The sequence below is a fragment of the Podarcis pityusensis genome (genome assembly GCF_964106645.2).
Source record: "Podarcis pityusensis genome assembly, chromosome: 4".
Lineage (NCBI taxonomy): Eukaryota > Metazoa > Chordata > Lepidosauria > Squamata > Lacertidae > Podarcis > Podarcis pityusensis.
In genome coordinates, this window is record NC_138027.1 from 75,095,537 (window position 1) to 75,108,509 (window position 12,973).

Here is a 12,973-nt window from a genome sequence, read left to right on the forward strand (position 1 = left end):
CAAGTGATGGTAATCATATAGGGAGAAGCAAACAACTGAAGAGAGCTCACACCATTTACCACTTCCAGGAAGAGCACAACCCAGGTGACCAAAATTTAAGCAGACAGAGAGAAGCTGGGATATATAATGGGCCCTATAGAGTGCTCATAGGCATAGCAGTTAACAAGATTGGGTGTAAGGAACCATTATTACTGGTTATTTGGCCAACACAGGGGTCTGTTCCATTTCCAGTTTTAAAAGGTCCACATAAGCACTGATGTGTTGCTGCTTGACACATATAACTGCTGTAGTGGATAAGTGCCAAAGATTTTAAAAGATATGTGTATTACCCTAGAAATAGCAACAGGAACAGGGCTTTCAGCAACTGAATTATGTATATAGATGCAGCTATGGAAACCACTTCATAAACACAATTTCTACATAGTTAAAAAAACCCCCACAAAAACAGGCCTTTAAAACCTGAAACCAGAACTAAGCTCGTAGAGAGGGGTGACCTAGTGTACTACACCGAAAGGATGGCTTTCATTTTGAATGCAATTTAGCATCTATTGTACTGCTTGTTGACAGGATTACAGTGGAACCTCGGGTTGTGGATGTAATCTGTGACGGAGGCACGTCCACAACTCGCAGTGCTGCGCCTGTGCATGCGCGTGACACATTTTGGCGCTTCTGCCCATGTGCAAGCGGCGAAACCCGGAAGTAACCCTTTCCAGAACTTCCGGGTTTCCCGCAGTCCGCAACCTGAAAACACTAACCCGAAGCATCTGTAACCTGAGGTACCACTGTATTTGTCATGGTCCGGTTCACGGGTGATCAAAGTCCCGGCAGGGGACGTCAGGACCAGGGGCAAGATGGTGCGGTGGGAGCAGGAACGGGGGCCCAGAAGCCAGGAGTCAGGAAGCCAAGAGTCCAAGGGTCAGAGAGCCGGGAGTCAAGAAGCCAAGGGTCCGAGGATCAAGAAGCAGGGAGTCAAGAAGCCGAGGTTCAAGGATCAGGAAGCAAGAAGCCAAACACAGCAAGGCAGGAAGTGTGTTGCTGTGGCAAAGAGCCGAAGGGAAATGCTGACCTTATATCCCTTCCCAGCTCTTGCCACCAGGTGCTGTGAGTTACCAATCGCCTCACCTGTGAGGCCGCGCCTTGCCGCTTCAGAACAAACTTAGGAAGGCCCCAGTCCTGTTAAGTCCTATTGGTCACAGGGCCTGGCTCCTGCACACACACCTGGCAGTATTCCGAAATAAGTTACCCGCCTAAAAACAATTAAGCATTGACATGAGCCTAAGTTATGGAAAAAGACTAACAAGGCATTCAACTTTAAACCTGAGTTGCAAATAACTTATGGTCATAATCAATCACTTGTGAACCTAGGGTCATTTTCTCCCCTGTGGGTGATATTGTTAAGTGTAAGAAACACAGCTTTCATGAACTGAATTAACCTGCTGCACTTTGTCAGGTCTTAAAGTAACAGACTATTTAGGCCATCTGATTTGCATGCAGCATGGGATACAAATATCACACTCATACATACTGTACATTTAGGCATGCAAGCTACATATAAGTAGTTGCCTCTTGGAAGAAGCAATGCTAAGAGATACAAATGTTGCAAGGTTGATAATAAGGAGAGGAAAATAGCTCTTTGACTAAAGAGATGAAAGTCAGAAGCAGGCAAATCCTGCTAAAACAGAAGTGCGTGAATGCGATATTAAATAGTCTCTAGAGAATGAGCAAGAGTTTTCAGTGAAGCATGCCCTCTCTTATTAACTGTGTTTATTTTGTGATTTGCCTAAATAAACTCCAAGCGAAATAAATTTTAACCTGCACAGATTATAGTAAATGTTTTCAGTTTTATCAAGAAAAAAAATTCAGAATCACCTGGCCTGAAGTGCAGACGGCAGACTGACATGCGACTCAAATAAAAGGCTTAAAAGCTACATGAATAAATTAACGCTACTGAATGAAATGGACCGTGGAAGCTAGAAAACATTTAAGATTTTCAAATATACTAAAAACATCAGTCAAGAGGCAGCATTTATGTATTCCCAAATGGTCTCTATTTATAAAGAGACCATCTTGTCTGTAAGTCCTGAAAGACTTGTTCCTGCCTTGCAGGCGATTTTCCACCTGGCCGATCAACGTTACAGTATTTCATGTCCCCTTCGAAAAGCAGTTTTTCCTGCTCTCAGTCCAATTCTATACATTTTTACTTGCAATGCAAACTTTGCTCTGCTCAAGGGGACATGACCCCAGGAATACTTACACAGATATAACACTGATAAATGGGCAGAGCAAGAAGCAGGAAGCACATCTCCAAAGACATCCCCTGATATATAAATCAGCCTTTAGTTTCAAAGGCAGCAGTTCTAATACATACGTACATGAAGCTACCTTGTACCAATGGTCCACTGGCCCCAGAACGGTGTTCTATGGCAGGCACAGTTTCTCCCAGGTGTATGAGAGAGATCTTTCCTACCACTTCCCTATACTGAACTTTACAAGCACAAATAATGTCTGGCTTGCAATGCACACACAAATAAAATAAAATCCTATTATATTTCCTTTGAAATCTGCCAAATCAGCAACAGTAGAATGGGTCAACATGACTGAACCTCTGGCACTGTCATAGGGAACAGCACTGGAACATCTACCAAAGGGGGAGGAAACTGAGCAGTTACGAGTGTCTATCAGTTCATTAGCACTAATCTCTCTCTCACACACACCCCACACACAATTTTTGTTTACCAGCACTATTTTCTGTGGGAAGTAATTTATTTGGCCCTTCTAAAATGTTACTTATGTATTTTTAATTTTAAAAACATTTTAAGTGGAGGGGATCCCAAATTTTAAAACAGTTTCCCAGCAATTAACCAACAAAATTAGAATGCTGTGAGTATCTTTCATAAAAGAATACTGTGGATTAGTCTATTGGCCTTGTGTACCCTACCACTAAACAGGCCAAAGACATAATTCTCTGAATAATTACTGCAGCTCAGAATTGTAGTTACTTTGGGATTCTTCCCCCCTCCCCACCATGTGGAACCAAGATCAATAGTGCAGGACCATACCTTGGTCGTCGCAAACTTAAATAAACTTTAAATTATTTCCTTGTAGGGTTGAGAGAACTATCTGAACATAAATCAAATAAAAAGCAGCAATTCATTCCACTCCGGGGGTCCAACTTGAATGAAATAAAATGACATGGTGCATGCACACCATATGAGTGGCAATGCCCATCAACTGGGAGGGCAGGCCCCTCAAATATTTTCTAGGGGGCCTAAAGGGACCTCGGCCCCTAGGAGTTGGCTCCTATGATTGCACTCTATTTAAAAAGAAAGTAAAAAAAGCTGGAGACCTACAAATGTCAGGTGTGCACTGACCCACAGAGAGAGAAAAAACTGCAAACTAATACTGTACTCTTCATTCTCTCCTTCTATGGTTAGATTTATCAGAAATCTGGATGTGGTCTGCTCTGCATTGTGTGTGTGTGTGGGGGGGGTTTAAGCCCTCAAATGCAGCACCAAATTTGCAGACAGAAACAGTCAACATACTATTTCTGAAATTGGTCTAAAATAAGGATGGAGAATCTATGGCCCTCCAGATATTAGACTCCAACTCCCATCAGCCCCATCATGGCTAATTGGATGATGGGGGTTGTTTTATCACAAAAACTGGATTCCCCACCTCACAACATGTCCACACAATCTTTAAAAAACACACACACACAACCCTAAATTATATTAACAAACATAGACAAAGTTATGCATTTCTTTTCAAGGAAAAAAATTCCACTTACCTTTCCCATTCTGCCATGCTGTGTACCAAGACAAACTGAGGAAAGATGTGATGAAAATTAATGCAGTGGCCACAGTCCCATTTCGGAGCCTCATCTCATTTCAACATGGTTTGTATTTGGCCAACAGTCAGGATTTGAGTTTCGTCTGTTGGCTTGAAGCCCACTTATTCCAGTGCTAGCACGGCATAGCCAGAAGCAAAAGGAGAACGTGGCATTGCCATTTCCAAATCATTGTGCAACCTGCAGAGCAGACGTATCGCTGGAGAATGACAAACTCTCAGAAGCTTTTGACGAGTTTGCCCTTCATTCTTTGTTCTTCTACTCCCTAAGCATAAAGGGGAAACAGTTTCAGTCTAAAAATGAAGAGAAGTCTTGTAGTAAACCGAAGCACATCACAGAACAGAGAAGAGACTGAGGGAACTGCAAATGACAGAGCCTCAAACCTCCCATCTGCCATTATCTTAGTAAGAGGCCTTGGGCAAGCCACATCTTCTCAGCCTTAACACCTACCCCACTACTCTCTTGTAGATTTACATTATCTCCAATTTACAAGACTGTTTTATGCAGTGCTCTTTTTTTTTAAGTTCTCTTAGAATGTCAACGGTGCCCACCTGAAAGGTGCCAGCACCCACCTGAGAGGTGTTGGAACTGAGTTCCACTATGTTCCGTCTGAGGGAAAAAATCCCCGTCTTTATGGATTACTGGCAACATACATTAATTGTTTGAACATTCATGTAGTGTAATCCTATACATGGGTGGGGTGGAGTACTTGTGATCCTCCAGGTATCACTGGGCAGCTCAGACTCCTACAAGATCCAGCCAACTTGCTGACACATTTACATGCCAGCTTGTTAACACATTTCTCTCATCTCATCCCCCCCTTCATCTCACAGCCACCCTTCTCCTTTCAACGGTTGCTTTTCAGCTAACTCACTCTGCCACTCACTTAAACAAAATCACTTTTCTGTAGTCAATCGCTACTGCGTTCATTCCATCAACAGGTGCTTTTGTCCTAGTAGGTGTGCTTAAATTTGCAGCCTAAGGTGTTCGAAACATATTGTACACTTGAAGTGGTAACTATAGCACGTGAAAAGCTGAGAGAAAGTTAAAACATTTGAAACGTCAGAAGTTGTTACTGTTTCACAAATGCTTCTGAGATTCATGGTTACATGTAGCTGACATTCGTTTTGATCAAGGGAAGCCTGCAGGATCAGTTCCCAAATGCACCAAGGAAGGGTTACGTTTTGCATCGTGTGCTTGTACCTAGTAGATCTAGGCAGGATTCAATCTTCATTCATGCCCTTGAACACCTTTTCAATAGAGTTTTATCTAAAATAGCTTGTCTAAAAGGTAGAGAGAGAACGACATACAGGTTCACGTTACCCCAATCAGTAGGTCAGTGCCGTCAACTTTAACGGCACGGCACTCATAGTTTACAGCAGTACACAAGAATCTGGTCACAGGCCTAAGGTGGTTATGGCCCACTGTAACTGGGAGAACTGCGCTGCTTCCTATAACTTCACCAAATTATTTGCGAAACCTAATCATAGCCCCCCCCCCAAAAAAAGCGATGGGCAAAGTTAAAGTTGGTGGCAGCATGGATTAGCAAATCAAACACCCATTGCTGGGCACATGCCCAAGCCCACACATACGCAGCATGAAGCTAACCAGCACTTACAATGGAAAGGAGACAGATGGGGAAACAAGATATAAAGATGCAGCACACCTAACCTCAGTGCAGTAACAGCAGCAGAGGCATATACTGTAGTTAAATTAAAACCATTTAAGTACAAGGAATATTGTACTTATTACATTACATTATTATTAATACATATTGGTTCTATTTTAGATGGAAAAACTAGGGCAGAAGTTATCTGGAATTAATTGACCCTGGACATATATATATATGCACATACATCTTTGTGCACAGTTTTCCCACCTTCTCACTCCCAAAGTGCCTTGCACACCCAGGATGCTTGCAACGGCTCCCATTTCTCTCTCCCTGTGTGTCACATGCAAATCTGTCTTCTGCTCACCTAAACTTCGTACTCCTACTTTCTTCCTCTCTTGTATACATAAACACGCCAATCTCGGTCTATTCCTACCTCCCGTGCTTCATACAACCCTCCCTCTTTCTAACACACATGCTTCCTTGGGGATTAGATACACTGTCAGGTGATTTATCCAGCCCTCCGAATCATCCCCCCTCCACTTCGTTCCAGCAACAAACGTGTGTCAAATTATAGCGTGTTACAAGATGAATGTATTTTCACCGGCACAGGGAAAACGGTACCCCCGTAGCAAAGTCAGGTCCAAAGCATGCCTAGCCTGCCAATGCTCATCTCTCCCCCCTCCCATCCTTCTGATGCAGGCGGAGAGCGAGTTTGCCCGCGTACACGCATTCACACGCACGCACAGACGCAGTCTCCAGCGGACCCTCTCTCCACCCGCCTCCTTGCCCTTCTCCTTCTCCTCTCTTGCGTTCCTTCTTTCTCTCTCTCGGTCCCTCCGTCTGCGTGTACAACCAGAGAGCGAGCTCGCTGTCGCATTGCACAGTCCACTTACTCCAAAACAGTCCCCTCCCCGCCCGCCGACCGACTTTGGCAGGACGAACTTGGGGAGGCGGCTGCACCAAAGAGAGAGTGGCTGGCTGGCCGGCCGGCCTGCATCTCCCTCGTCACACAGAAAAGGAGGCTTTTTATTATTTTAATTAAATTTTTTTTGGTCTGCCCACCTCACAGACACCGCCACCGCCGTCTTGCAGGCAGACGCGCCAGTAGCAATAATCATACCAAACCCACTGCAAGCCGAAAGCTCCAAACTCGCGTCAAGTCATCCCACCAGGGCCGCCGAAGACCCCAGGAAGCCCCTGTTCGCCCTCCGGGAATGGGCAGAGCGGAGCCCCGAGCGGACGCGGAGCTTTGGCGTGCGCTCACCTTGGTCCCGCAGGAGCCGCCCTTTGCTCCTGCACGGAGAGAAAGAGAAGCCGAGGGTTCCACACACACTCTCAGGCGCGCGCGCGTGTTCTTGGCGCGCGTGCCTCCCCGCGCAGGAGGCGTTCCAAGAGTCCCCTTGCAGTTACAGCTGCCTTGCCCTCGCCTGCTGCACCACACACACAAAAAGGACTTCACCTCCTCGGTCCTCTCTCACCGCAGCAGAGGAAACGCTTCTCCCAAGCTGCCACTGAGGAGGACTCCCAAGGAGTAGAAGCCCACACCGGCTAGGCTTCTGAGCGCCCGCCTCCTTTCACCTCACCCGAACCTCCATTGGCCAACCCAACCCGCGCAAGAAGCCAATGGTCGTCCTTTACTGGATGGCACGTTCCAGCGGATGGTGTAGTCAGATGTCAGTCTCGGACTAGGGGTTTTTCTTAAATAGAAATCTCGCGAGTTTTCTTTCACCTCCTATTGATAGCCGGAGTGCGGGAGGGCTGGGGGTTTGTGCTGTGTAATTTGCAGATCCTTGCACCTTGAAAAATTCGAGCAAACTCATTAGAAGGTCAGTTCTTGCAAATGTCCCACTGTGTTCAATAGGCACTTAAGTGCTCAGAGGACTGTGGCTGTTTTCTGCGGCTGGAAGTGGCTTGCCAGGTCCCAACAACTGGGCAATATTCCTGAGAGAAACAGCAAACTGAAATCTACTGATCTTGGGTTTGTGAGGTCACGATAGGGATCTTTGGCATCTTTGGTTCAGATCCACCCTCTTGTCTAACATTAGCCTCCCCTTTGATTTTTCCTGCCCCCTAATACTCTGAATGGAATGTCTCATTTGAGCAGGATTGTTTCTTTGGCTTCCTCCTCCAGACAAGAAGGTTTTGTAAAATTAGTGCTGCAAGTTTTCACCTTCCAAATCAAGAAGCCAGCCCATACTACTATTTTTTTAAAAACATTTTAAACATTTAATCTGAATTTATTTTTACCATTTAAAGTCTGTTTAGTAAATAGAACCCGTTATATGCCCATTGTCACTGCTGATGTGGCAGATTAGTGCAGTTTTTCATGTGTGAGGTGACATTTTTCTGTAGCCACACTTACTTCCCTTTGTTCCTCACCTGGGCACAACGTGCCTGTCAGCTCAAATGAAATGAGATTTATATCTCTCAAGGGCTCAGCACCTTGAAAAATTGCAGTGCATACAACAGGACTTTAAAAACCAACAACTAATAGAGAGATCTTTCAGAAGGTACCTTTATCAGAATGTTTGATGCAGCTAAAGATTAGATCTCTTTGTTAACTTTTAAAAAATGACTTGAGGGATACTGATACATTGTTTTTAAAAATAATCTGGTTTTGACAAGAATAAATAGCAGCGATGGACACAACAAAGAAGCTAATGCTACAGAACCTTTCCCAGCTTCCTTCTTGCAGTACTCAACCCTTGTTTTAAACTACCACTTTCCCCCACTCAGTGTTATCCCCTGCTTGCTCTATTCAAATATCTGCCATTGTTTAAAGCTGCCGCTTGTTCTTCCATCACTGCTTTACTCAAACTTCTGCCATTGTTTAAAACATCCCCCTTCCGCTTTTCAGTGTAGCTCCCTTCTTGCTGTACTCAAACTTTTCCCTCTTCCATTCCTCAGCTGGCTCATGAGAGAGAAAGAATGCAGTGCCCCCAGATATTTCAAAGTAATATTCAAACCTTGTTAAAAACTACAAATTTCCTCTGTTTTCACCCACCTCTGCTTTACTCAAATGTCTGCTGTTGTTTTAAACCAACAATTTCCCCCTCTCAGTATCCCTCCCTTCTCTCTCATGTCATAGCCACTGCTGCTGTACAATCCTGCTTCACTTTTGCTCCCCTACTCCACCCTGACTTCATGAAAATCAAGGATTGTGATGCACCACAGCAAATCCTCCGAGGACTGCATGACGACATTCTTACATTTTTATTATATAGGCATATATAGAAATATGTATGTTCAAAAGAAGGCCAGGGTCAACTGCAGCAAGTCTTTGTGGGCTCCAGCGTTTACCCCACTATGCCAGCTGCTGAGGCCAAAACCTCTGCATTTTTAATGACACCAAAGCCATTAACGAACCTATGATCAGAAAGCAGTGGGCAAAGAGCAAATAGAGCAATAACAAGGTAAGACAGTGTGCGTTGTGTGTGTGTGATGGGCGTACATATAACTTCCCTCCCAGCTCTCTTTTCACACACAGAAAAGAGGCAATTAAAAAATGGGTGCAGCTGTGGTGCACACTAGTTCAAGTTACATATTATTTTGCAAAATGAATCTAAAGATTTTGTGAATATACTCATGTATATTATTATTCTTACTATGTCTAATGTAATGTCTTGTTTCTTCCTTTACTCACAAGTATAAAGGGGAAGAGAAACAGGAGAATTACTAAGTAGAAGGTAATTTAAGAATGAAGGAAAAGAATAAGGGAACTTTTCTAAGAATGGGAGCCTACTTTTGAGAAATGAAGAACCATCCTAGAAGAAACAAATAATTCATTAAAAGGAGCAAGATCTGGTCAATAAGAATTGAGCTAGACATCCTTTATTTGAGAAGAAGCATTCTGGCTTCTGCCGCCGCCGCCACCCCATTTTCTCCCACCTGTGACATACATGCTTAGCATTTTTGTAATCAATATCTTGTTCATGAAACTCCCACGAAATGTCAGCTGTACTTTTGATTGCATCCATTCTAATAACAATAAAGAAAATTTTAAAAAGCATAGAGATGAACTATGTGCTTTCCTTTGATTTCTGCTCTGGGCTTTGATTACTAGAACAAATCTCAGTGGTTTCAACTATGTCGTGCCTTTTGTAAACAATGGTGCTGATTTGCACTTCACCTGCTTTTTGCAGTTAGCGCTGTCTGAAATGTGCACACCGTCCTTTATCCCCAGCAGACCAGCAAACTGGACGCATGTTGTTTTCTAGCACTGAGCCCCCCACCCCGCTCCCCTGCCTTCACAATAAATGTACAGCGTTTCTGTTTCCAAAAGTTGTAAATGTAGTCGCAAGTAGCTTCACATCATTTGGACAGTTTGGCACACATCACCCTAGAAGGAATTATCACAGGCTTTCCCAGATTCCAAAAAAATTCACAAAAGCAAATTAAAGCTGGACAGCGAATTGTCCCCATCTGTGAGCAAGCACAAGCCAGAGCAGCGCAGGGGAGGGGGCTTGTTAAGCTGCTCAGCTGAGGTGTGGAAAGCTCCCCTCACCTCAGCCAAGCAGCCTCAACAAGTCTCTGGCTGGCAAGGAGACTGCCTCCCATTTCCCTGGAGCCTGAAGAGATCCTCTTTGGGCTCTGGGATGGGTTTTCTGGAGGAAGTGCATTCCGGCACCTTTTTGTGGGTAGAGCACGATATATGCTGATATCTTTCATGTGTGCCACAGGAGGTACTGGTGGTGTAGTGGTTAAGAGCGGTGGACTTGTAATCTGGTGAACCGGGTTCGCTTCCCCGCTCCTCCACATGCAGCTGCTGGGTGACCTTGGGCTAGTCACACTTCTCTGAAGTCTCTCAGCCTCACTCACCTCACAGAGTGTTTGTTGTGGGGGAGGAAGGGAAAAGGAGAATGTTAGCTGCTTTGAGACTCCTTAGGGCAGTGATAAAGCGGGATATCAAATCCAAACTCCTCCACCCTGATAAATGTGGGCACCATCTTGACTACTCCTGTCTTTAAGGCCTTGCAGAGCCGTTACGTCAGGGGCATTCTGGGAAACAAATATGGCAGCAAGACCCAGGCACTCAACATTGCACAGGGCAAAGGACTAGGGTGGTTTTGTTGTTGTTGTTAAGAGGGGGCATAAGCAGTGGGCCCTGGCAGTTTCCCAACCATGCCAGATGCTGATGCCAGCCCTGATGCCTCTACATTCATCCCACCTGCCAACAATACAGCTATTTAAAATGTGTAGGGCTGGGGACAGGCAAGATCAAGCATTTAAGTGTAACTGGCAGGCAGAGTTACAAAGCAATTAATAAATCACGGCTGAGGTTGGTGAAGTGCCAGAGATGACAAATTTGATAACTACCGAAGCTGCGCTGCCAGCATAATTTATGTCATGATTATGATTCCTCTGTTCCTGCGATTCATAGCCATGAAAGGAACAAAGCTGCAAATTATAAGAAAAAATTTGACACAGACATGCTCCATTATTTTCAGCACTTCAAGGTGTATTCTTATACCGGCAGGGTAGAGAAGATATGGTAACATACCATTAAAAAACTCTGCGGCCAGACAGAAGTTTATTCGTAAATTACACATTTTTAAAGAGGCACGTTGTGTTGTTAAGACTTGAGTGGGAGGAGTTTCCGTTCAATGGCTGCTGTGCTGTTTCCCTGGGGCTGTTCCCTGGAATGAAAGGCCTATTGCAGTCGCGGTTGCATTCAGAACGGTTGACGAAAGTGCTGTAGTTTAAAGTACGCTGTTACCAATATACTGGTGACATTTAAGAACACTTCCTGACATGGCTGCTAGGAGTGAAAATAGCAAGAAGACAGGCCCCATACAGATTTATTTATTTTTAATGGATGCTTCCTGTTGTGGGGTGTGTGTGTGTGTGTGTGTGTGTGTGTGATTGATTAATTAATTAATTAATTATATGTTTTGGCAATAAAACACCCCACCTTTCAATCATATTATTGTCAAGATGGCATAAGAAAGTAAGAAGAGTCTGCTAGATCAAACCAATGGCCCATTTTGTCCAACAACCTGTTCTCTGTGGGAAGCCTGCAAACAGGACATTCTTTATGAATGTGTGGTTGTGAATGGTCTGGGCTCTGAATTAGTGTGTAGCTGCCAGCCCACCACAGAATTATGACATCTGGAAAAGGGCATCATATGGAAGTGATATAATCCTCTGCCTCCTCTGTAGTCTGCAGTACAGTTATATCCATGCAAAGAGCTGCTTGAAGAAAAGAAATATCTGGCTGAAAGTAAGCTAATGATGGTTGGCAGGTTTTGTGACCTACTGGGAACCAGTTCATTGGTCACGGAGGGGGTTCATCCTTGTTCACTCAATCATGCTATTAGCGTTTGGTAGCATTCCTTTCAATGTCTTATGTTTCTTGAATACATCTGACCCATACCAAGAGTTAATGACAGGATTAATTTGGGCTAGATATGGGAAAAAACGATAATACAATGTTCAGCCAGGAAAGTAAGGCAAACAGAAGATCTTATCCATCTTGTCTCTGTCCTGGATGTTGACTTCTCTGAGTAAATATGAGTAGATGATTATTTCAGCGGCTCTCTATTTGCAGTCTTGGGATTAAATAAGAAGTCCCTTACCTAGAGAAGGGATAAAAATACCAAATCCAACCACCATTGGGAGCTCCTACTGTGAAAAGTGGCAGAAAATCACTCTTTTGCTCAATAACAGCTCTTTTTCATTTAGTTTTCTTCCTTTCTCTCCCTGCCTGCCTGCCTGTATCAAACTCAATTCCGAAAGCTGCACAAATTAATACCCTTGGGAGGAGCAGGATGTGCTCAGAACAAACAAGTTAGAGAAATTCCCTTTGTCCTTTGACTAAGCAAGTCAAAACTATGCCTAACCTTATCTTCTACCAGTTACTTCAGGCTAAGTTAAATTCTGTACCTCAGAAAGATTCAGGGTGTCTAAAAAGAGGTGGGGGGGAAATGTGGAATCACAATAAAACATTTTAAACCAGGAGTCTCTTTTGGAATCAGCTTGAGGCACTGTTCAACATCAAAAAGGTCAGGTAGCCATCTGCCTCAAGCGTCAAGTGCCCCGTATCTCTGTTCCCCGGCAGAATGTGATCAGTTGCAGAACCTGAATTTAAGGAAACTCCCTCATGTTTTCACCTGAAACAGCCTTATACTGGCAAAACAAATAAAAAACACATGCCCAAGGCAAAGAAGCTTCCAGAGCTAAGGAGATGTCATACAGAAATGCACTTAACTCACAAATCCTGCTAATGGAAAAAAGATTCCCTGTGACAGTTTCCCACCCTCCACGACTATACATGGCAAAAATAAAAATGGTAGAATGGAAATGATTCCATACACGTTTTTATTCTGCTGCTGCAGGGCTAAACCACACACATTGCACGGGGACTCACTATCATTTCTTATTGGCCTCCCCTGTTTTTTTTACAGCAACATGGTCCAGTTGTGATCAGAGCAGTAGCACTGGGAGAAAGGAGGGATTAACCCTTTTCCTAATGCCATTTTTTGAATCTGGGGTAGAAATGATTGCAGGTGTGGCCT

The 12,973-nt window shown here is 44.1% G+C and overlaps 1 protein-coding gene and 1 long non-coding RNA gene across 4 annotated transcripts in view; one reads left to right on the forward strand and one right to left on the reverse strand.

The window, feature by feature from the left end:
• MGAT4A (alpha-1,3-mannosyl-glycoprotein 4-beta-N-acetylglucosaminyltransferase A) overlaps positions 1-7,023 on the reverse strand; it is a 54,307-nt gene extending 47,284 nt beyond the window's left edge. For 2 of the 3 annotated variants that reach the window (XM_081003427.1, XM_081003425.1), the window contains exons 1-2: positions 6,724-7,023; positions 3,788-4,112 (exon numbers count right to left, since the gene is read on the reverse strand). In XM_081003427.1, coding sequence (XP_080859553.1) covers positions 3,788-3,881 — 94 coding nt within the window. In that variant the 5' untranslated portion in view covers positions 3,882-4,112; positions 6,724-7,023. Of the gene's footprint in view, positions 1-3,787; positions 4,113-4,733; positions 4,826-6,723 lie in introns of all 3 variants that reach the window. The other variant, XM_081003426.1, reaches the window with a different exon arrangement.
• Positions 7,024-7,227: 204 nt separating this feature from the next.
• Positions 7,228-9,395, forward strand: LOC308474799. The gene is made up of 3 exons (XR_013984973.1): positions 7,228-7,285; positions 8,548-8,872; positions 9,106-9,395. It is a non-coding gene; the product is annotated as an uncharacterized lncRNA (long non-coding RNA).
• The last annotated feature ends 3,578 nt before the right edge of the window (positions 9,396-12,973 follow it).